Source organism: Rhinopithecus bieti, unplaced genomic scaffold (genome assembly GCF_001698545.2).
Source record: "Rhinopithecus bieti isolate Rb0 unplaced genomic scaffold, ASM169854v2 scaffold_76035, whole genome shotgun sequence".
Classification (NCBI taxonomy): domain Eukaryota; kingdom Metazoa; phylum Chordata; class Mammalia; order Primates; family Cercopithecidae; genus Rhinopithecus; species Rhinopithecus bieti.
Window position 1 is genome coordinate 105,542 of NW_016828193.1, and position 24,731 is coordinate 130,272.

A 24,731-nucleotide genomic window follows, 5' to 3' on the forward strand; every position below is an offset into this window, starting at 1 on the left:
GGAAATTTCAACAATCATTTGAGCAATGGCATCTTTGGAGTAAATGTGTGGTTTTTCCATGTTATCTGATTTTTCAGGGAAATGGTACTCATTTAGATGTATGAGTTCCTACATATTGGCCTTAAAGGTCTTCATTATAGTCACACTTCATAGAGGAATAAATGGTACAGTAGAAAGTATATTGGCTTTGGAGAACGACACCTTACTACCCTACCACCTTACCTAACCATGTACTGACAGTTTGACACGAGGCAAATGACTTAACTTCTCAAACCTTTCCTTTTCTGTATAACATGACCAATGACACCAGCACTATTGGGAAGACAGAATGAGATGATATGGGTAAAGCATCAGGTATAGAACCTGGCTCACAGGGAGTACACAATGAATGTAGCCCTCTACTCACTTTCTTTCCTGTGGAAGTTCCCCTCTAAGACTTCATATTTATTTCTAGAGGAGAAATTGTCAATAAGAGTCAGGCTGGGCTTTAAACTACCATTTCTAATCCTTCCAGGCTCCATCTACTCCAATATCAAGTCCTCTTGGTAAAACGTGAGCAGAAGTAGAAGTGGTTGCATCTCCCAGAGAGTGAACTGCTCAGCTTTTGGGGGATGGGCTGACTGGTCTTTTTCTGTGATGCTGAGCTGGTCAATTTAGGAGGTTTACGTGACTAAACAAAAAGTCTCCTTTTGATTCCATTGCAGTTAATGCTTGAATGTGCCTTCACTTTTGTGATGTTATGTGCCAGTTCATTAACTGGACACCTTCACCAGTCAGGGTCTTGGCAAAACACAGAAGTCACCCTGAAATTGGGTGGATTGGAGAGTTTAATAATGAAGGGATCATTTACAAATGGTGTGGGCAAGGAAAAGCAGCTATGACAACATGGGTAGCAATACTACTAGACCTAAAGAGGCAAAGGAAGGAAGCAGTGACCAGACATGGAGATGTAGTTGAGGCCTGTTTGTAGCAGCTGCGGCTATCTGTGGAAGCAGCCATTGCTAACCCAGCTAGAAGAAAGCCAGGGGATAAATTCCCTCATTTCACTCTTCTCTGACCCTCAAATCTTCTGCCAGTACAGTCTGTTGGCCAAATCTTACCAGAAGTCAGAGGGCAACGACCACAGAGCCCAGCTTTTCATGGCACAGGGCAGAGTGGAGAAGAATGCCATGTAGATATGGTGGAGGAGAGAATATTCAGCAACCCCTCCAAATTATGCACTCAGATCAAATAATGTTTCCATTTCTATTGTTCTACTGGTAGAAAGAAGCGTTCATGTCAATGGGCGACGTGACTTAATTTACTCCTTTACCAATATTATAAACTATTTTTATGTTAACAAATGCTAAATAACTTTGCTTTCTTATTTTTACTGGTAATATCTATTAACTTATACCTGCCATTCTGAGTTTGCACTGGGCATAGCATAATAGAAAGATTGGAATGGATTTGGGAATGCTGTAGGAAAAGGAAAAGAGCTGGTTGAAGCATTTCATATTTTGTGATTTTGACACAACATTTTGTATTTAAGAAAAAAAGAAAACATTCTGATGATTAAAATCTATGAAATCAAAGTTTCTGTCTCCTGAACAGACTACCCCATTCATCTGTGCATGTAGGCTAATTTGCTGAAATAACTGTATTATAGCCTATTACTAATGGTATTACCATTTTCTCTATATTACCTTTGTTTCTCTTATAGCCTACTGCTACTACCTGATCATGACATTTTACATAGAAAGACTTACCTGAATGACTCCTAATTTATGAGCATAGTAGAAAGCTCTTAATAGATTCTTTCAAGCTATATAAGATACTTACATTACTGGAGTATACAATAAGAAATACAGCCATTTGGACATAAATCACAAATCTGCACCAAATGTGTTTCAGTATTGGATTCTAATTTTTGTTTTAAATGCTCAGTACTTCATAAGATCACTGTTAACAATTAGAATTTCTGGAGAATAAAAATTCATGTTGTTACCAATAATTTCTTGACTTCAAAGAAATCCATAAAACAGAAAGAATGATGTTCTAATAAAGCATTGAGTACACATGGGAGAGAAATGGAAGCCCCATTCCTTGTTAAAGACATCAAAATTAATACATGGTTTTCTCTGGGACTGTAAGGTATAGTAGAGAGCATATTGTCTTCTTAGAAGCAACTAAACATGTGCGGAGATTGGAAGAGTACGTGGCTAGCCTTGTTGTTTCATTGGTGACATCCAGAGTGTAATGTAGTGAGAAGGGTTTTGATTTAGATTTAGAACATGTAGAGCTGGGTTCACAGTAAGCCCAAACAGTGTCATCTTAGACCAATGGCAGCACTGTTTAAATGGATGTACTCAGAGTATTGCCAGTGTGCTTATTTGGTCTGACAAAGTACCTTGTAATGTGTTTTCTCACAAACACTTTGATTTTTCAGTTTCGCCACAAGAGTGATAATCAAGTGAATAATCGGCAGTCTGAAGTGCTCATCGACAGCAAGTAAGACATACGTTCTTTGGGTTATTCTGAAAACTTCTAGGACCCTGAAACAGCTCTTGACAATTGGTGACATTCTCTTTTAATTAGATATATGATTCTTTTTGCCCTTTATTAAAAATTGAACTTTAATTCCATTTTATCTTCATGGCTTTCTTTTATGTTTAACAAATGCTTCTGCTACCCACTCAACTTTGACTTCAGATTCTTTTGGAGTACCTTTTGTGGAACACAGGCACATCTTTGTCACTTTCGATTTCTAGATCCAATACTATTTAGAATTGGTGCATATGGGGTTTTGTATGTGGTAGATGTTTCATGAGTATGTGAATTATTTAATTTGGTAATTTCTGGGGAATATTGTAGAGAGACTTCTGACATGTTACTGTATCAAGTGATAGTGATAAGAATTTTGTATTCACTTGATAGTGGAATTTAGATGGGCCACCTACCATAGTACAAATTTTTCATTGCTTTTATATTCATCCATCAATGAAGAAAAGTATTTTGGGAACAGTACTAGAATCAGAAATGCTTTAAAACACATGTGTTTACACACAAATGACAGCAAAAACACCTCCAGAAAACTTAGCAGAGGTAGTTTTAAAACTTCTTTCCATAATTTCTTACTCTCTTTTTCGCTGTCCACCTCCTTATTTTTTTGCTAATGATAACATGTGGCAAAGTAAATTTTAATGATGTACTTAAATCTGACAGTCAATCACATCAGGCAGTGATTTTGAATCATTTGTACACTGTGAAGAATGTAATTTTTAAAGAGAAAATCATAAAATGAATTAGCCATATGTGAGGGAAAATGCTAAAGATATCAAGAGGGGCTAGGTAGCCTAGGCAATCCATGGTGATATTGAAGTAATCTCTATAACTAAAATATTGATTGATTACTAATTACATAATGAATATCTACAGTTTTTCTTTTGACTTGTTTCAGAAAATGATGTAAAAAGGACAGTGAAGAAAAATGATCTTAATCTAAAACCATAGTTTTAGAGACAGAGCCTTGGAAAGTGTGATCCTGGTGTGACATGGATAAGCCATAAAGGTGCTTGGACCCCAATGGTTCAATTCCATGTTAATGGGTTTTGAATCGTTGCCACCACAGTGTGGTGTTAAAAGTATGCATTTTGCACTGAGAAACTTAAGTATGAGTTTTGTCCTACTCTGAATAATTCTGTGGTCTTGGGAAAGTTTTTAATCTCTGTAAGCATTGGATTTCTCCTCTGTAAGGTGGGGTTATAATGGGTTCTCTCCCATGGATGGAGTTGCTGTGAAGGTTAAAGGAGTTCTGTAAAATGCTTGGCCTTGGTCTTGTGTGTTGTTAGCATTCTCCATGTAGTCTTGTTACTTCTTTAAAAGGCTCTTTATAGGACAGAGTGTGTGTGGTTTTGGGTAGTACTGCTGCGTGTCTTGACTTTCTCAAGTCTGAAAGTTCTGACTGGGTATTAGATCTGATGTTAATACGTTCCTTTCCCAAGGAACATCTAATCATCAGTCTCATTACTTTGAAGTCTCATCTCATATAAAGTGTGTTGAAAGTAAATACACTTACATAGCGAATTTGAACTAATAACTCTAGCATATCTTTTATTGTCTCTCAAATTACCAGTCAAAATACCAGGATTGTGATAGATGTTGGGGCCTCTATTTGGAGGCCATGAGATTAATCCAGTAACTTAAATATTCAGAAATTTGATGACTATATGTCTCCCATACATGGGGGCTATCGTTATCATTATCATTTGAAATAGTGTTAGTGTACTTTCTTGTGGTTTTATTTAGCTTTTTGTTAATTCCTTGTGAGATAGTATGTCTTTATAACTCAATATGGTGTGATGTTTTGAAAAGCATTGTTGCTGATCCTGTAAAGTTGAATTGAGAATGGAACGGAGTATTTTTTAGGATTCAGTGAAAAATCAGGCAAAAATGTCCATTTGAGAGATTACCCACAACCTTGAGCTCCTCTAGGGTAGGGGTCCTCTCTTTTGATGGTGTTTGTGTCCCCTGAGCCTACCACAGTATCTGTTGAATTTTCAAACTAAGCTGTAACAAGTGTCCTTGCAGAGAGGGCAACTTACAAGACGGGCTTGTTCTGTTAAATTTTGCTAAATCCCATCATTAGCCAATTCCAGTGCATAGGATAGTGGTTTCTGTAGAATGTGCTCAGGCTATGGAGACTGGCTTTTCACTTTTTGGATTTTGAGATATTGGGGAAATCAAATGGGCTTAGCTCTGAGCTAGTACAAGGAGTGTTGAGTCCTGTGGAGTTGGTGATTATGGAGGATACTGTTGGGGTTCTGCCCAGATCTGCCTGTCTTCCTGTGCTCATCCCCAAGCACCCAAGTACATTACTTCTAAGAGCTTGCACCTGCCACTTTCTTCATGGCATGGCCCTTGGGATGTTGGACCCAGTGACCGATTGGGGCAGGCACATGAAACAGCAGCTCCCCTGCCTCAGGTTGGACCAACTCTGAGGTGTAATTTGCACTCCTGAGTGCCCCTCGAGCTTGGGCTGAGGACAGGACTTGGCTGCAATCATGTTCTTGCTTGGTTTCTTTCCCTTTCCTGTGTCGCTTCTCATCTCCCTTCCCAGTTTCTCCTAGAAATACTTTCTTAACGAACCACTTGCATGTGGGTACTCATCTCAGGATCTGCTTCCAGGGAAGCAGGTATAAGATAGTAGTTAATGCATAATTAAGCCCATGGCAATATTAAGAGAAAATATTTAAAAAGTGTTTTGGCCCTATCCTTGGCATCTGTGGGAATAAAGTAAAATGGCTGGAGGGGATCAGGGCCTTGGGAGTCCAGGTATTACTGGGGTGGGTGTCACATTGGGTTGGGCACTGCCAGGTGCTCGTGGCTTCGCTTGTGTGTTCCCGGCAGAAGGTCTTGGACTTAAGGTCTTCAAAGTAGGGCAGGAGCCATTGGCATGTCTTGGAAGGAGGCAGGGCATAGTCGGCTTTGGTGAGGAGGACCCTAAAGGGAAGAAAGTGGGATGAAAGTAGCAGTCAGGAAATCTGGGTCTTTGTAAGTGATTACTGTGTGACTTTGGGCAGTTGATTTTCCTTCCGGGTTTCAGGTACCCCTTCTTCTGTGATCAGGAGCCAGGAAGGTGGGTGGCTACATTCAGATTCAACATGTTTATTGAGCAACTACTATGTGTGGGCCCCAATGCTCCTACGCTTAAGTCTCATAAAACCCTAAGGTGTGGGTAATAGTGCCCCAGTTTTAAAGATGAGGAGATTAAGGCCCTGAAGGGATGACTAGACCAGGGTTTCATGGCAGGTAAGAATCTACATTAGAGTTCTATCCATTCATGATGCAATGTGTCAAGTGTGGACTTCGTGGTCTGATCAAGTCTTCTCTATTTATTTTATGTTTGAATATAATATATAATCATAGAATATAATAATAGAATATAAAATATATAATTTGTATATAATCATAGAAATATAAACATCATTATGTAATATATATGTAGCTTACCTATATGTTAATATACATATGTAAATACACATATATATCCACACTTTCAGTGCCTGGAGCATTACTTATTAACATTCTTAGCACCAAGTGACTTATAATGTAAACCTCAGCCACGATGTAATTATGGAAGTGAAACCCTTCCCTTTTAACCTTCCTTTACAATTTCATGTTTTTTGTTTTCTTACTCTATTCCTTTCAAATCAGGACAAATCTTCTGCCTTTGCAAACTTGTAATATGTGAAAGTGCTTAAGAAATGGGTGTTCTTTTAGCTTTTGGTAAAAACTTTTGATGACTTTTGTTTTAAAAGTAAGTAGCGGTGGCATGATTCCTTATTGTGGAAGTTAACGTGACTGCTGCACAAGAAGTGCACATTCTCAGCCCTAGGCTACAAGATACTGTTGGCAAGTCTGCGAGTACCAATACATACTTAAATGTTTCATAAGAGGATGTTTCCTCAAGTCATGCTAACTATTCCTGGCTACCATGGGAGCAACTGGACAGGTAAGGGGCAAGTGAGAGGGATCCTGAAAGTTCCTGCAGAGGTCACCTAATCCCATGCTTCTCAAACTGGACATCATATTAGAATCACTTGGGGGAGTTAAAAAATACGCACATCCCATTTACAGCCCAGAGCAATTAAACAACGGTCTTGGAGATGAGGCCTTGGTGTTAAAGTTTCCAAGATGAGTCTAATGTACAGACACGTTTGACAGCCTCTAATTGAAGCCCTGTCTTTACCCATATCTGTCTGTTTATACTTATATCTTATGTCTGATTTAAAGGACACTCAATGGCCAGGTGTGGTGGCTCATGCCTGTAATCCCAGAACTTTGGGAGGCTGAGAAGGTGGATAACCTGAGGTCAGAGTTCGAGACCAGCCTGACCAACATGGTGAAACCCCGTCTCTACCAAAAATACAAAAATAAGCTGGGCATGGTGTCAGGCACCGGTAATCCCAGCTACCCAGGAGGATGAGGCAGGAGAATCATTTGAACCCGGAGGGGGAGGTTGCAGTGGGCCGAGATCATGCCATTTGCACTCCAGCCTGGGCGTTTGTTTTGTTTGTTTTTTAATCTAAAAATAGCAAAGACATGGAATCTTCCTAAATGCCCATCAATAATGGACTGGATGAAGAAAATGTGGTATATATACACCGTGGAATACTACATAGCCATAAAGAAGAACAAAATCATGTTCTCTGCAGCAACATGGATGCTGCTGGAGGGTATTATCCTAAGTAAATTAACACAGGAACAGAAAACCAAATACCACATGTTCTCACTTATAACTGGGGGCTAGTTATTGAGTACACATGGATATAAAGATGGGGACAATAAACATTATGAACTACTGGAGAAGGGAGAAGGGGAGCAGGACAGGGATTGGAAAACTACCTATCAAGTACTATGCTCACTACCTGAGTGGTAGGATCATTTGTATCCTAAACCTCAGCATCACACAATTTTCCCGTGTAACAATCCTGCATATGTATCCCCTGAATCTAAAACAAAAGTTAAAATTATTAAAAAATAAAATAAAATGGTAAGCACAGTTTTCACATAATAAATATTTTAAAAGCCGAGGATTCTCTGTTCATTCTTCCAGGGTGCTACCACCCCTTCTTTGTGTCATTATTTTTTTTTTTTAATTTTTTTATTATTATTTTATTTTATTTATTTTATTTTTTATTATACTTTAAGTTCTAGGGTACATGTGCATAACGTGCAGGTTTGTTACATATGTATACTTATGCCATGTTGGTGTACTGCACCCATCAACTCGTCAGCACCCATCAATTCATCATTTATATCATGTATAACTTTGTGTCATTATTAACAAATAGAGTCCGTATCACTTCTTAACGTTTTTACTTCTCCAACGTCTTCTAAACTTAACATTTTGCATTAGAACAGTCTGAGATCAGCTGCTTCAGTGCAATTACCCTTCATTTAGTCGGGATATTTCCCTGACACTTTTAGATTTTAAATTGTACTTGACTCTAAGCTTTTTGTGCAGCATTCTACTTTATACTTTCCTGCACATTGATAAACTTTGCTTAAATCTCTGAAGCTCTCATAGGCCTGTTTCCATCAATCTTATTCATTTTTGGAAACTGTGTGTATTATGGGGAAAGGAAGGAGCTTTCTTTTACTACTGCAGAGTATTGTCTCTGCACTTACCAAGTCTGGTATTTCCAGAAGCTGCATAATTACATGAACAAACATACTCTTTCAATAGGAACAACTTGTTTAATCAACTTTTCTAGTTTAATTGAGTGATGACTCCCATTGGATATTAGGATTTAAAATTCTGTTTCATTTTTTCTTTGGTGTAGATTTTTTTCCTTTATAAAAGCAGCATATATTCATTAAGAGAAATTTAGAAAACAAGAAAAAGTGGAAGGAAGAAAATAACTTTCATTCTTCCACTATCCAAAATAATTGTTGTTACTATTTTCTTATATTTCCTCTCTTTTTTTCTATGCCAAGATTTCTTATAATTATGTATTTACATTTTTATCTTTCTGCTTTTACTTTACATCATATCATTATGATTTCTTATTTCTTTATACATATGATTTTTAGGGCTACATAACATTCTATCCAATGCATATCTCACAATTCACATACCATTTCTCTGTTTGGTGTTTAGTTTGTTTTCAATTTTAAAATATAATTTATGTATCTTTCTTGATCTAAAGCCAGAAATACCATTTGACCCAGCAATTCCATTACTGGATATTTACCCAAAATATTATAAGTCATTCTACCCTAAAGACACATGCACACGTATGTTTGTTGCAGCACTATTTACAGTAGCAAAAACTTGGAACCAACCCAAATGCCCATCAATGATAGATTGGATAAAGAAAATATTGGCAACATATACACCATGGAATACTATGCAGCCCATAAGAAAGAATGAGTTCCATGTCCTTTGAGGGACTGGATGGAAGCTGGAAGCCCATCATTCTCCAGCAAACTAAACACAGGAACAGAAAACCAAACACACCACGTGTTTCTCACTCATAAGTGGGAGTTGAAACAAAATGAGAACACTGATACATAGGAGGGGAAACATCACACACCAGGGCCTGTTTGAACGGGGGGCGGTGGGTGGGGGGCAAGGGGCCGGAGAGCATGTAGGACAAATATCTAATGCATGCGGGCTTAAAAGCTAGATAACGAGTTGATAGCTGCAGCAAATCACCATGGCACATGTCTACCTATGTAACAAACCTGCACACATATCCCAGAACTTAAAGTAAAATTTTAAAAAATAAACATTTGTTGAATCAAAAAAGCATAATACATGTAAATCCCCAAACAGTAACAATTGAAAACAATTTGAATATGTTTTATATTATAATAATTAACTATATAGCATTTAAAAGAAAAGTATATAAAGTAGTAGTTCTGGTCTGTAGCATCTTGATAGCAAATTTGGGTATTGATTCAGAGGGGTGGCTAGCAGATCCTTCAGGCAGCTAGGAAGGACCTATTCCCACTTTCCTTGTACTTCCCGGTTAGAGGCATGTAGACCTATGGTCAAGAGATTTATAATTTGTTACTATATTCTTGGAAACAACGTACCCAGGAAGGTGGTGGTAGGGGGGTGGATGTATATGATATTGCCTTCTGGTGGATTTTATCCAGTGTGTCAGTCTTGGGTAAGAGTGAATTATTACTCTTATTAAATATTCTCTTACTTTTTCTATTTGAGCACCTGCAACAAGAAAACCCAAAGGTCATTGAACTCAGTGTATTTGCAGCTGACACACATTTTGTGTGTGTGTGCGTCTTGTAAGGGGGAGAGTGAGATCTTGTTGATCACATGGGATAATTAATGTACCCTCGATTGAGTTATTCCATCTCAATTGTGGGCTTAAAATTAGAGTGGTTAAACACAGGGCACAGGACCAACTGCCTGAGTCTTTTATCTCCAGCCCACCCAGATTATGTATACATTATGAGGGTACCACTGGGGCTAGGGGAAAGGTATTTTGGGTCTATAGGCACAGACTTGCAGATTTGAAAGGAGATTTTGAGCAGAAAAACTTGATTCTTTTTTTAAAAACAGTATTAATAAAACACACTTTTGTGGGTGTAACAGTGACACCCATAACAGTGAGTTCAGAAGCAAGCTAACAAGAGTGGTCTCAGTGCTTTTTGAACTCAGTGAAGTGGTTTAAAAATTAATATTCAACATACAGTAATACTGCTTCAAAAACAATTTTGCCTTCAATAAGTTAATTTCAGTTTCTCAAGTCTTGGACTGATCATTTCTTGGGCAGTTTCTGGTTCTCAGCTTTGCAGATGGAAGGGTTCCTTTGCCAATGGGCTGGTTTCTGTATGTGAGCCGTGACATTATTGTAGTTCTTTTAAATGATTTTCTACTGTAATCAGTTATTATATTGCATGAATACAATTTTTAAGGATTGAATTTCTAAATGGTGACTATTTCCCCAAATGAGGTGCATCTTGACATAACAGGGAATTATAACACTTTCAAAACTCTGCACATGGGTTTTCAGTGGCATCTCTTAATTTCTTTTTAAAGTTTATGTGACCCAGATGTTAGCTGTTCTCTTTTTCTCATCTTAAAGCTCCTTCAAAGAGCCCTCTCCCATAAAAGGCTTAGAGGGCAAGGTAGAGTTGACTGAAGAATCTGTGGGGGAGAAACTTGAGGAGCTTTATTTCATATACTCCTTAGCCAGCAACATGAAATCCTGTTTCAACATTTTTCTTCATCAAAGTTCTCCTCCTCAGTTTTTGACCTTTTTAATGTCTCCTTCCCCCATTCTGTGCTCAGTGTAGCTGGCTCTATTCTCCCCTCTCGGTGTCTGGGGCACCAATCAATTAGCTCTTCAATGACAGACCTTTGCTGGGGGGCCAGTTCTATCAAAGGTTATTCTGAGACAATGATATCCCCGCCACCAGCCTCCCAAAACTGGTATTAGCCATCCCCACCCCATATGTGTACACCCAGAGCACCCAGTGCACCTGGAGTACCTCATGCTTCCTTGCACCTATTGCTGTCAAATAAGAGTCTGTTTATTTGTTCATCTCTTCCCCTAGACCCCAGACTCCTTGAGGGCAGTGACATGGGTCCTAATAGTCCATGTGTCCATAGCACCTAGCACAGTGGCTGGTACTCAGAAGTGTTTCTTAAATATGGGATGGATGGGTAGGTGGATGGATGGATGGATGAAAACCATGAATCCCTGCTGCTACTCTCAATGCTCCTATAAAACCTCTATCATATCCCTGAGGAAGCCCTAGCACATGCTGATTGACACTGAGCCAACTGGATTATCGGAATGAAATTCGTCCCCTGTTACCAACAGAGCCTCTTAAATCTCCACTGCTGTTTGTGTGCTCTCCTCCATGAAGCCGTCTCCAAACTCAAATCCACTTCTCAATACTTAACTTTTCTTCTTTCCCCCTGCAACTCCATCATACTGGACTGAACACTGGACATTAAGCAAATTTAAAATCCAGTTAGTGTTTATTGTGAAGGAATGCTGAGATTATGGAAAATATACTTTACTGCACCATAGACAGTAAGTTCTCACTTAACGTCATGGATAGGTTCTCGAAAACTATGACTTTAAGTGTAATGAAATGTAACAAAATCAAGTTTTTTCTCACCTATACTGTAATAAAAGACTTTGAACTCAACAATGTTATTTGAAGACCTGCTGTATGTTGTTTCACTTAAAGTCACAGTTTCCAAGAACCTATCAGCAATGTTAAGTGAGGACTTACCATATTCTCCATTAGAAAATACCATCAACTTTCTTCACATCTTGAAAATCTATTCTTTCTCCATCATTAGAATCCATTACCCTCCTTCTTCAATATTCAGTATCACTCTCAATTATATTTCCCAGTCTTCCTCATCTCATAGCTCTTCCACAATGCCACTGCCAGAGTCTTCTTTCCATATGTTGCTGATGATGTTACTTTTTACAGTAAACCAAATTTCCCAAGTCCGTTTGAGTCCTTAAATCTAATTTAGACATCATTACTCTTACTTTCTATGCTGTCTACCTCTATCTTTTCCTTTTCCTTCCAGTATTGCACATCTAATTCTTATCAAAGATCAGTAAGTAGAGAGAATTAGAAAGTGCCTAACATGGAATAAGGAAATAGATCTCAGTGTTTTAGAAAACTGGTCAAGTTTAAAAACGTTCCAGTGCTCCTGAGTTACAGCTTCAAAGCACCATTCCCAACCAGGTTCCCAAAACCTACCAAGGTTTTCTACCACCCAGCATTGTTTCATCTACAGAGCCTGTATACTGACAAGAACTTTTGAGAGCTGTACATTCCTAATGAGATGAGTCATTTTGCTCTGCACATTACCCAGAAGTAAAAACAACAAAATGTGAGAGTATCCTGGCAATTCTACAGATAAACCTATCCTGTACCATATACATATGATTGCATTATATTTGGGGAAAACATATCTTATTAAACTCTGTATCCTCAGCATATTGTAGGTTGGTGCAAAAGTAATTATGGAATCACTTTTACTTTTGCACCAACTTAATAGCATTCTGCCTGACACAGAGTAGGCAGAGAATAAGTGTCTACTGAGTGAAAGAATGAACAAATGAACAAACATAGACCCTCTCAAGTAAAAACTAAAAACAAGTGAATATTAGTCTTCTAGGGCTGCTATAACATGTCACCACAAACCATGTGGCTTAAAAACAAACCATCACGAACCAACTGCTTTAAAACAACTTTGACCGGGCACGGTGGCTCACGCCTGTAATCCCAGCACTTTGGGAGGCTGAGGCAGGTGGATCGTGAGGTCAGGAGATCGAGACCATCCTGGCCAACACGGTGAAACACCGTCTCTACTAAAATACAAAAAATTAGCCAGGCTTGGTGGCGCGCACCTGTAGTCCCAGCTACTCGGGAGGCTGAGGCAAGAGAATCACTTGAACCCAGGAGGTGGAGGTTGCAGTGAGCCGAGATCACGCCACTGCACTCCAGCCTGGCAACAGAGCAAGACTCCATGTAAAACAAAAAAACAAAAAAACAAAAAAACCCAAAAACAAACAAACAAAAAAGTAACAAAAAAACCCAGCAGAACTTTATTCTCTTGCAGTTCTTCAGGCAAGAAGTCCAAAATTAAAGTGTTAGCAAGGCTGTAAACCCTCTGGAGACTCTAAGGGAGAATCTGTTCCAGGCCTCTCTCCTAGCTTCTGATAGCTTTAAGCATTCCTTGGCTTGTGGCTATGTAATTCCAATCTCTGCCTCCACCTGCACATAAGCTTCTTTTCTGTGTCTCTTCTTTCCTTCTCATCTCTCATAAAGACACTTGTGGTTGGGTTTAGAGTCCACCCTAATCCAGGATGATCTTACCTCAAGATCTTTAATTTAATTATGTCTGCTAAGAGCCTTTTTCCAACTAAGATCATATTCACAGATTCTGTTGCAAATACCTTTGTACTATTCAACCATGACAGTAGGATGTCGTATAAAATAATCTCAATTATTTTTGAAAAAGGAATATTGTGTGGAGAAGCAGAGAGAAAAAAGAAGAGGAGGAAGCAAAGATGGAGGAGAGGGAATCATAAAATGCACCCACAAATTAATTGTAGTTAACTCTGATCTGGGTAGCAAGATCAAGGGCGATTTCTATGTTTTGTTTGTACTCTTCCAAGTTTTCTTAATTTACTACCGACACCAATTAAAAATGCATGGAAGAAATTAACCCATTGAAATCATGTCAGGAAGTGTAAAGCAAAATGCCCCTGTAGTAAAAATTTGCTGGGAGGAAAAATTGATAAGAAATAGTCAACAAATGCTGTTAAAACATTTGTTTGGTTTGGTAGAGACAACCTTTGAGCTCTGAATGAAACCAAATTTCTTCACTATAATATTTTTGTCTCTTTTAACTTTCAGATTTTAAGATCCTAAGAAAACTTTACATTTTTAAAATTAATGTTCTAACATCTCTGAGGCCTTTGTGATTGAGGTTTGAGTTTGTTTGTTTGTTTGTTTTTTCAAAAGAAATTCTGGATCTCCTCCCAATAACAACTGAGAAAAGATGCATAAACCTATTTTTTTTTTGAGAAGAGAAAGAACAGAGTTTTAAATGGCACATAGAACTTGGTGTATCTTTAACTTCCATTATCATCTAAGATAAATGCATTCTGGTTACAAAAGACCCTGCTATTTTGGTGATTTGCTGCAGTAGATTTGAGTTCCAAGCTGAGGGAGAATCAAACTACTTTGTGTAATAAGGGGGAGGTGAGAGGGTCGGGAGAGCATTGGAGAACCCAGGAAGAGGTCAGACCATAGAGGATGACTAGGTCTTTACAGGCTTGTTGAAGAGGGAGGCTAAGAATATGCTGGATGAAAAACGAGCCCAAATCCACCATCTCCTGTCCCTCCAGCTACGTGCTCTGGTGCAATGTGGTCCACAAATACCATCTTCATATGCAGGCTGCTCATTGTAAGACTCTTAGGCGACACGGCAGTGAGAACCTCTGTTGTCTTTCTACCCCATAAGGCAGGAAGGTGTTGGGAAAATCTACTAGCCTGGTGTCAGGAGGCTGCGGTTCAGTCCTGCTCTGCCATGAACTGGCTACATGACTGAGGACCAAGGACTTGAGTTTTCTCATCTATGAAACAAAGATATTGGATACCAGTCATTTTCAAACGTTTCTTTTTCCAATAAGCAGAACCCTTTTCAAATGAAATCTTATGTACAGTACAGTTGCTCAGAGCGGGTGCCCTCGGCTGCCCTCTCACCCTTTGTGGTAGATCTTGAGGATCCCCCACAAGCATCACAGCACTGGACAGTACCCCTGCACATGAGGTCTGAGGACCGCCCGCATCTGAATCACCAAGGTGCAGATTCCTGGGCTCTTTCCCGGACCTCTTGAATTAAACTTTTTGGGTCTGGGACTGAGGACTCTATTTTTTAATGAGCACTTCATGGAATTCTCAGGTACATTGAAGTTTGAGTACCATTGGGCCAGATATTTCAAGGTCCCTCTTAAGGTTTAAGTACTGTGACTCTGTGATCCTCTTCAACTTTGGTATGATGGTGAGGAGCCAAAGAGTGGAAGTCAGTGACTCCACCTGGTAAAAAGATTTAACAGAAAATGGGAGATTGGAAGTATGAGGATGGATTTGATGGTAATAGTAATAGAGATGACAGTGGAACAGGAAGGTAGGATATGAAAGTTACAAAATGGATTAGGTAAGGAAGAAGAACTTTAATCATAGAGTCTTCCAACAATGAAGATAAATCATATTCCAGATGGAAGAAATTGTAGCAGAAGGTGTCAGGAGACAATTCAAAGCATGAGGCTACTAGGGTAATGTCCTGACTATATTCTACCATCTTTGTTTGTCTTGATAATAGCACTCTATTATATCACGGCACATAGTGTCATAATGGTGTCCTTACCTTTCATTTACTTGCCAGTCTTTATGGAGTGCATCCTGTGTGCCAGACATTGAGCTAGATTCTGCAAATGCAGGTCAACCCAAACGGACATGTTCTCTGCAATCACAGAGCTTAGTATCTGGTCAGGGAAGTAGGCAATAAAATAGCCATGCTAAGTAGTGTATAATTACAAACCAAGGCAAGTGCTGCTAAGGAAAAGAGTGTGGTTCTAAAGGAAGGTATTTTTTGTGGGGGTTGGTAGAGCTGAGGTGAAGCAGTTTAGGAATGGGTTCTTTAAGGGAGTAGTACATTTGAGCTGAAAACGTAATGATGACTAGGAGTTAACTAGGCAAAGGTGGTGATAGGAGTGGGAGCAATGGGATGAGAAGAATTCCAGACAGAGGGAAATCATGTGCAAAGGTCCTCTGGAGGGGAAGGAGGATGGTGATTATGAGGGACTGATTGACAGAAGTCCAGAGAATAAGGCAGAGAGAACAGCAGCAGCAGACAGGGCTGCAGAAGCCATCAGAGGCCAGACCCTTCAGGGCCTTCAAGCCTACATTAAGAGTTTGGGTCTTTTTTCTCATAACAGAGGGATTGTGTGGAAGGATTTGTCTTTGGAAAATCTCATACTTGCTGCATGGGAAGAAGCTATTGCAGAGGGGTCAAGATAAGATATGGGGAGAGGCTAATGCCTATTGCTATACTTGTCTGTCTGTCTGTATTACTGCTGTGACTTACTTGAGGCTGAAGCAATCTCCATATTCCCACGTAAGTGATATGCAATAATTACATGATAGTGGGCAAAATGCACTAAAGTGAATTAAGTAAAGCCTGTTGGAGAAAAAGCAGAATATATTTTAGACTCCTCTTTTCTTCCCTGCAACTAATATAGGGCAAGGAGAAGTATTCATATATTGTATGTTTGTGCACATTGCTGCACTTGAGAGTGTGAGGTCCTTGGATACCAAGCCCATCTTTACCCTTGTGTTCTGTGTTACTGGGAGTCTCTTGGGCACTGCTAGAAATTAACATGTATGGGACAGTGTCTGACACTTAAGGAAAGGGGAGGGTTTAGGTCTGCCTGGACTTCATTTCTTAGTTAGCAGAGCTCAAGATACGATTTGAAGCAATGCTTACTGTTTTATTCGCAGCTGCCCCCAGGTTGCAGCACGTTGAGCAAGCCAAAATGTGACAGGCAGCCCTAGACACCCAGTGAAGAAGCAGGAATAGACTTGCTGGGGTTTGCGGTGGACATTTCCCTCACAGAGACACTTTTTGAATTGCCTGGATGACGAAGAGTGTTCACCCAGCTGGCCTCAGCTGGTTACCTTGCCCCTTTCCAGGCATTTGTGTTCTTACATGCTTTCCCCTTTCACACTGCTAAATTTAAGGCTTCATTTTCAAATCAAATGCTCATCTGGCTGGCTGCCTCAGAAATCACATGTGGAGCGCTGAGAGACCCAGGCAGGGGATGGTGCCCTTGGTTTTGGAGAGTAGGTCTGGAAACCATATGAACTGTAAATAGTTTCAAAATGTGAAAAAAAATTTAAAGCTCTGCCAAAAGGGAAGAGCTGAGGGTTTTTTCTTTCTAGGCTCAGTTATTAAGTATCTGTTAGAAATTACCTACCTCTATCATACAATCTGTTTACTCTCTCTGTCTGTCCAGGGTGGACAAATCCAGACTTAACCCCCATGAGAACTCAGCTCTGAAAATGCTTGCTTTATTAGAAATAAGTTTTGGGGTCACAGAAGCATAGTTAAACTGCTAGATACATAATTTTTGTGGGAATTTACTTTTTTTCATTTAATCCTTCCTTTGAAACTTGAGTAATACAAATATCTTAATATTTTGAAAAATGATAGAACCTAATTTTCCAGTAAGAATAAGACAAATAAAACATGAGAAAAGGTACATGGCTTCCTTAATTTGCACCCCATCAGATAACTAATGTGCTAGAGTATCACTTCTCATTTTGAGAAATATTTTTCAGCTTATGTCCTATTTTCTTTGTTGGACTTTCTCATTTTCACCTGATCCTTCATTATAGTTTGAAAAGACTTTTTTTTTTTTTTCTGGCTTTGGTCTCAATTTTTGTGGGTGCAGAGGCGAAGAGATGCTGTCATGCTTTCCACACTAGGACACCGGGGCACTTTTCATTCTGTTTTGATGGATATCTTTAGATTCTTTTTTCTTGCTTTCTCTGTATCTCATTTCTTACTCTCCTTCTAAGGATGATGAAGAAAGAACATTGGAATTGAGATCTAAAGAATGATAGGAAAACAATAAGCAACAGAGGCCCTATTAAATAGGGAACATTTTAGAGTATTAGATGCCTAAAAATGTAGGGATTAGAGTTTATGCAGACAAATATGCAAAGGACTGTGGTATAAATGCTTGTAATTGGCCTGCAGATTTTTTGGTGTTAAATTTCAAATCTGGTACTGATAATGTCAAACTAATAAAAGTTTTACCCAAATGTACCTAATTATGGCCACAATCACTGGCACGAAATCTCCTGATTAACCAAATTGAATATATCATTCCCAATAGTGGCTCTTGCGATTAAGAAAGTAATTCAGAAGAGAGAAGATTGCTTATACATATATTTAGACATATTTTTACAGACTATAAATAAGACCATAAGGTCTTGAAACCCCTTGATAGCTAGAAAGCAGAGAGGGCTTGGAGGAGTATGAGGCCAGCCTGTCATTGCTATTAAGCAGAAAAACTTCATCCTGGAGCTGGGTGGAGCATATAACTTAGAGTGTTTTCCAGAAAGTGATTAAAAGGGCAACTTTCTGGCAGAAAGTTTTCATCTTCCTAATAGAGAAAAATGGAGTCTACTCCAGGCAAAAAATCATCATATAGATATATCCAGGGAGTAGAAAAACAACCTAGAGACTTTGGGGTTTGAGTAGTGCCAGTGAATAATGAAGGCATTGCATTAGAAGGTCTTTATTATTTATCTTATTACTAAAATATGAGAAATGGAACTGCCATTTGATATACCATCCCTAAACCCAAGGCTTTCCCCTGTTCCAGGGACTTACTGTGGTCAACCGGGCATGGGGAAACAGATTTAGGACCTTTACCAGAGGCCAGGTTTGCCCAGACCTGATGGGTTTGGAAATAGAGGATTTTTTGGGGCACTCTAGTTCATGTCATAGGTTGGACCAGGGGAGGGTGTTGCAGTTCCTGCTTACACTCTAATCCTATTGGCTCGAATTGGAGAAAGCGATAGGGCTCAATAATAGAGCCATTTTTCTTAGAGTCATTTGAATTATTGTCCCAGCATTGTTAAGAACAGACATAGCATGGATGCTCTGAACCAGAGGAATCTACAGGCCTACCTTATTTCTGCAAATACTGAATATCTCCCATGTACCAAAGATGATTAAGATAGCATTTCTGTTTTCACAACTCACAGTTTGTAGGGGAGGGAGACAACCAAGTTTTTAGTTTCAATATAATGTATAAGAGGATGGATGTGTTGATGGACTGCAATGGAAGCACTAAAGAAGGGGTACTTAGGTCTGTCTGGGGTAAAAGGAGGCTTCTGAGAAGTGAGTTTTATCTAAAATTCATCAACTAAAATGTGAAAATTCAGAAAAGTAAAAGGGCTACTTTTAGGGAAACGTATTATCCCTTGTTGTTGCATTTTTTTTTGCAAACATACATATATGCAAAAGAGCCCATGCAATATATGCAATTTTGTTTTCCACTTTTTTCTTTTGGAAAAAAGTTTTTCTTTATTTCTTTTATTATCTAAATCATTATCCTTTGCCTTGCAATGATTCATCCTGTCCTTACCCTAACTTCCCATACTTTGTCGTTAGCTTTGTTACACTTTCTTAGGGTCTTCCCAGGAGACATAGCCATGTGAAACTATTACTCATGTCAGCTCTAGAACTAAATATGCTATGCACACATTATGAGTGACCACATAAATAGCTAATCTGTTCAAATATTCATTCACCAATATGTATTGAGCCCCTACTATGTGCCAGGCGCTCTCCTATGTACTAAAGATACAGAAATGAGGAAGCCAGATAAATCCCTGCCCTAGGGAACATTCTAGTGTGGAAGACACACAATAAACAAAATATAAATAAATAATATGATTTCAAGTAGTTGTAAGTACAACAAAGAAAATAAAATAGGGAAATAGGATGGAAAGTGATGGGATGGGAGATAAGGAGATGATTTTAAAGAGGGTGGCCAGAGAAGGCCCCTTGAAGAGGTGATATTTGAGCTGAGAGGCAGCTAGCCTTGCCAAGATCTCGGGTAGAAGAAACAACAAGTATAAAAACTCCAAGGTAGAAATGAACCTGACAGTAAGATGTCTACTGTGGCTAGAGTAATGTGATAAAGGGGAGTGCTGAAGGGCTGGCAAGAGCCAATTCCTAGAAGTAGTGATAGAGAATTCCAATTTTATGTTAAATGTGTTGAGAAGCCAATTGGAGGGTTTTCAGCAGGAAAATTATATGAACAATAAAAAGATTTCTCTGGCTTCTACATAGACAGTAGACAGCAAAGAGAGACAAGAGCAGAATGACAGTGACAAATTTTGTTTTCTACTCTTGTCCAGGTATGATGGTGATGCCATGGACTTGAATGTTAGCAGTGAAGGGCATAAACACAAGTAAAATCTATCTATCTTTCTTTCTTTCTTTCTTTCTTTCTTTCTTTCTTTCTTTCTTTCTTTCTTTCTTTCTTTCTTTCTTTCTTTCTTTCTTTCTTTCTCTCTTTCTCTCTTTCTCTCTTTCTCTCTTTCTCTTTCTCTCTCCCTTCCTCCCTTCCTCCCTTCCTTCCCTTCCTTCCCTTCCTTTCCTTCATTTTCTCTCTTTCTTTCTCTTTCTTTCTCTCTCTCTTTCCCTCCCTCCCTCCCTCCCTTCCTCCCTTCCTCCCTTCCTCCCTTCCTTCCCTTCCTTCCCTTCCTTTCCTTCCTTTTCTCTCTTTCTTTCTCTTTCTTTCTTTCTCTCTCTCTCTCTTTCTTTCTTTCGTTCTTTCTTTCTTTCTTTCATCATAATCACCATCACTTATGGATTTTCAGACACACATGCACACACAAATAGAACAGTACAATGAATCCTTTTCTGTGTATTACCTAGCTGCAGCAACTTGCTATTCTTGTATACTTGTATACTTCTTGCTATTTTGTAACCATTTTTATTTTTTTATTTTCTGGGGTATTTTAAAAGCAAATCCTATATGTCATATTCTGTTATCCATCAATACTTTAGTATTTATCTTGAACATATAAGGGCTTAAATATATTTAGCCATACTACCATTACTACATTTGACAAAATAGCAGTAGTTTCTTAATAAATATCACCTAGTACCCACAGACTGAGATGTATTTTGAGGGTAGAGGCAATAGGAATATTGCTGTACTGGGTGGGTATGAAGAGAGGCATCAGGAAACCTAGTTGTTGGCTGAGGTTCCAAGATGGAGAAAACTGGGGAAGAAGCATGTGGTGGTGGTGATGGTTGTTTACTGCCTGGTCTAGGAAACCAGAATTCTATCAAGATATTAGTCATTCTGTAGTTGCATTATTGAAGCTTAGGGGAGAGATGTGGGCTGAAGATATAATTTAGAAGTCATCACACTTTGGGAACCTGAGGCGGGTGGATCACCTGAGGTCAGGAGTTTGAGACCAGCCTGGCCAACATGGTGAAACCCCGTCTCTACTAAAAATACAAAAAAATTAGCCAGGTATCGTGGTGGGTGCCTGTAATCTCAGCTACTTGGGAGGCTGAGGCAGGACAATCACTTGAACCTGGGAGGTGGAGGTTGCAGTGAGCCAAGACTGCACAATTACAGTACAGCCTGGCTGGGCAACAAGAAGGAAACTCCATCTAAAAAAAAAAAAAAAAAAAAAAAAAAAAACAACTCATCCAAGGCTGATTACAGTGGCCTATGCCTGTAATCTCAGTACTTTGGGAGGCCAAGGCAAGCAGATCACTTGAGAGCAGAAGTTTGAGACCAGCCTGGGCAACTGGGCAAAACCCCATTTCTACTAAAAATATAAAAATTAGCCAGGCATGGTGGTGTGTACCTGCAGTCCCAGCTACTCAGGGGGCTGAGGTAGGAGGATTGATGCCTGGAAAGTCGGGGCTGCAGCAAGCATAGATCATGCCACTGCACTCCAGCCTGAGAAACAGAGACCCTGTTTCAAAAAAAAAAAAAAAAAAAAAGTCATTTGGCCACCTAGGATGAAGATTCTGGGCCCTACATAGTGGGGAGAGAAGCTCTAGCTCTCAGGGACTCTAAAGTTTGAAGATGGGCAAAAGAGAAAGGGCTGGCTAAGGGCATGAGAAGCAATGACTAATGAAATAAGAGGAAAACTAGTTGGATGTTCTGGAGTTAAAACAAAGAAAGGGTTTGAAGAAAGAGGGGGTGGCCAACTGTGACAAATAAAGTGAAGACTGAGAACTGATCATTGGATTTAGTAACATACAGGATGACCACAGAAGTTGTAGTTGGAAGGATGGAGACAAAATCCTGATTGGAGAAAGCATGGACAGTGAAGAAGTAGAGAAAGTGAGTGCAGATAGCTCCTTTGAAGACTTGAAATCAAAATCAGAATGTACAATCCTTATAATGAGGTGCTTCATAATAATAAAAAATAGCCACAATATTTTAAATGTATATATTTTACAGTTTACAAAATGCTTTAATGAATTTATTTCATCTGAAAGTAAAAAAAATGTCATGAAAGACAGTTGTTTCAATGTTAGGTGGGTTATGGCATTTTAAAGACCTCTGTTTTCTGAATAAAGACATTCTGAGGGGTTGATAAGAGCCAGTTTTGGTAGGTCATGGCAGGGAATTCCAGTCTCAATCAATATCTTGCCTGAAGGCCGGTTGGTGCTGAAGCCTGGACTTAAGTGCATGTTTTCCAGTTCTACAACACATACTCTTCTACTATGCTGCATCATTTCCTTCATAAACAAGGGGGCCAGTGTTCTCTTCTTTAAAGGTATAAAAGTTAAATTCCAATTTCTGGTCTATTCTGAATAGAATTTGGTTTCTGCAAGTGTCAAGATTGTTCCTAAAATGTCATCCTCAAAGAACAGAGTCTTACTATAAAATTTCCGGGTTTTTGTTGAAATGACCCATCAAGATTTGTCATTCATGGATTTACTTTGCCTCGAACTTTGTTTCTCCTCATAATGAAGGTGCTGAGGGTACAAAGCTGATGGTCTAATGACAGGAAGTACTCTGGTAATTGTAAGCAAGAAGATTTATCCTGGTCCTGAGAAAACTATGAGTGACATAATGGTTGAAGCTTCAGTGAGTAGAGATATTTTACCCATTATTATAAATAAATCCTGATTGAAATCTGTTGGCGTTGATGTGAAGCCATGATTCTGAGAAGACAAGCCTAGAGGGACCAGAGTAATACAGTCCAGACATATAGTTTTCTGATGAGCTCACCATTTATGGGGACAAAACTTGGAATATCTTGAGAAATGAAAGTTAATATATCCTTTATTAGGCAGTCTTTCTGGTCTATCAGTTTTCTCACTGGACTTTTGATGACAGCTATATGGCAAACAATCTAACACTGAGTTCATTCTGAAGTGCAGGTATTCTTCATTGTTGATGGGAAGAATATCCACATACTCCAGGTATCAGAAGACAGAGATAGTTTAGTTGTGGTTATTTAAGAGCCAGACTTATATTTTTCCACTAGTCTCCAGGATTTTTGATAACCACAGTCTGTATCTAATTCCACTTGCAGCTCTGACACTCAGCATAGTGTCTAGATTAGAGTGGTCATTTTGTACACATAAGAGTGGTCTTAAACTCATTAATGAAGGATGATGATACAGCATATGCCAGTGATCAACTCATTAAGAATTCTAGGGCCAAGCTCGGTGGCTCATGCCTGTAAGCCCAGCACTTTGGGAGGCTGAGTTGGGCAGATCACTTGAGGCCAGGAGTTCAAGACCAGCCTGGCCAACATGGCAAAACCCTGTCTCTACTAAAAATACAAAAATTCGCCAGGTGTGGTGATGCATGTCTGTAATCCAGCTACTCAAGTCGCTGAGGCACGAGAATAGTTCAAACTCAGGAGGTCGAGGGTGCAGTGAGCCAAGATGGTGCCACTGCACTCCAGCTTGGGTGACAGAGTGAGACTGTCTTAAAAAAAAAAAAAGAAAAAGAAAAGAAAAGAGAAAAAAGATTTCGGCTTATGTGCTATCCCATTTTTGAGGAACTAGGGATGATAAACATTACAACTTATTTTAAAGTGACATCTTGAAATTTTCTTAAAAAGTGTTTGGGACAATATTACTGCTAACCTAATAAATAAATTAACTCCTGATATTCCAGTGATACCTTTAATTATATTTTGTGCTGTAAAATCAGAAATGCTGTTTCCAGAATGTTAGGTTTTCTGGTCAGAGCAAACCGCATCACACCATTGAGCAACACTTTTGTCTGTGTTGCTATGGCTTGTATTATTTGTTGACATGTAAGGCAGCCAATATTGTTTTCTAGTTTAAGAGACATTAGGTTATCACTTGGCTCTGTATAGGAAAATTGATTGAGACTATCACTAGAGGCAATGAAAACATATAACATAGACCTTTTATCCTGGAACTAAAATATCCAGGTTTTCTTCTCCATTGGAAACTATCTTCTTTTGGGGTATTTGTTTTCTTCAAAAAGAAGATAATTATTTGTGGTTAAGCTTAGTAAGAGTGAATTCTCTGATTTTTTCAAAATAATGTGTGGCCACTTAGATGAAGAGAATAGTTGATCTACTTGGCTAAAGTGATAGTACATTTTTTAAATCAAAATATGTTCTTCATGTAAGAAAGATTTTGGGAACGGTGATTTTTTCCTATAGACATTATTCTTAGGATAGTTAGGTAGTCAGTGATTATCTGTAGAATATTTTTAATGGATAGATACTAGAAATGTATCTCCCAACTTTATTCTACTGTTGGCAAAGGAGGTGAATCAGATGACCTCAGATTTTATAGATTTGTTTTCCCCAAAAGTTTTAAACTTGGATGAGGGAAGCACAAAGATTCATGGCAGCTTACCTGCATTAACTTTATAGTATTGAAATTGAAATGATAGAAAGGTGAAGCTTAGAATTAAAAAAAGGAATATTGGCTCACATCTGTAATCTCAGCACTTTGGGAGGCCGAGGCGGGAAAATCACTTGAAACCAGGAGTTCGAGACCAGCCTGGGCAACAAAGTGAGACCTCCCCTGCCCCCTGCCCCCCAAGGAAATGTTATAAATACATGAAGATGTCAATAGCAAATCTGGGAATGGGCTCTCAGTTTGTAGTGGATGT

At 38.9% G+C, this 24,731-nt stretch overlaps 1 protein-coding gene across 1 annotated transcript in view; it reads left to right on the top strand.

Annotated features, from left to right (window-relative positions):
- LOC108523656 (probable phospholipid-transporting ATPase IM) overlaps positions 1–24,731 on the top strand; it is a 261,994-nt gene that overhangs the window by 63,728 nt on the left and 173,535 nt on the right. Inside the window, 1 exon segment of the mRNA XM_017864379.1 lies at positions 2,429–2,490. Within this exon segment, the coding sequence (XP_017719868.1) occupies positions 2,429–2,490 (62 nt within the window).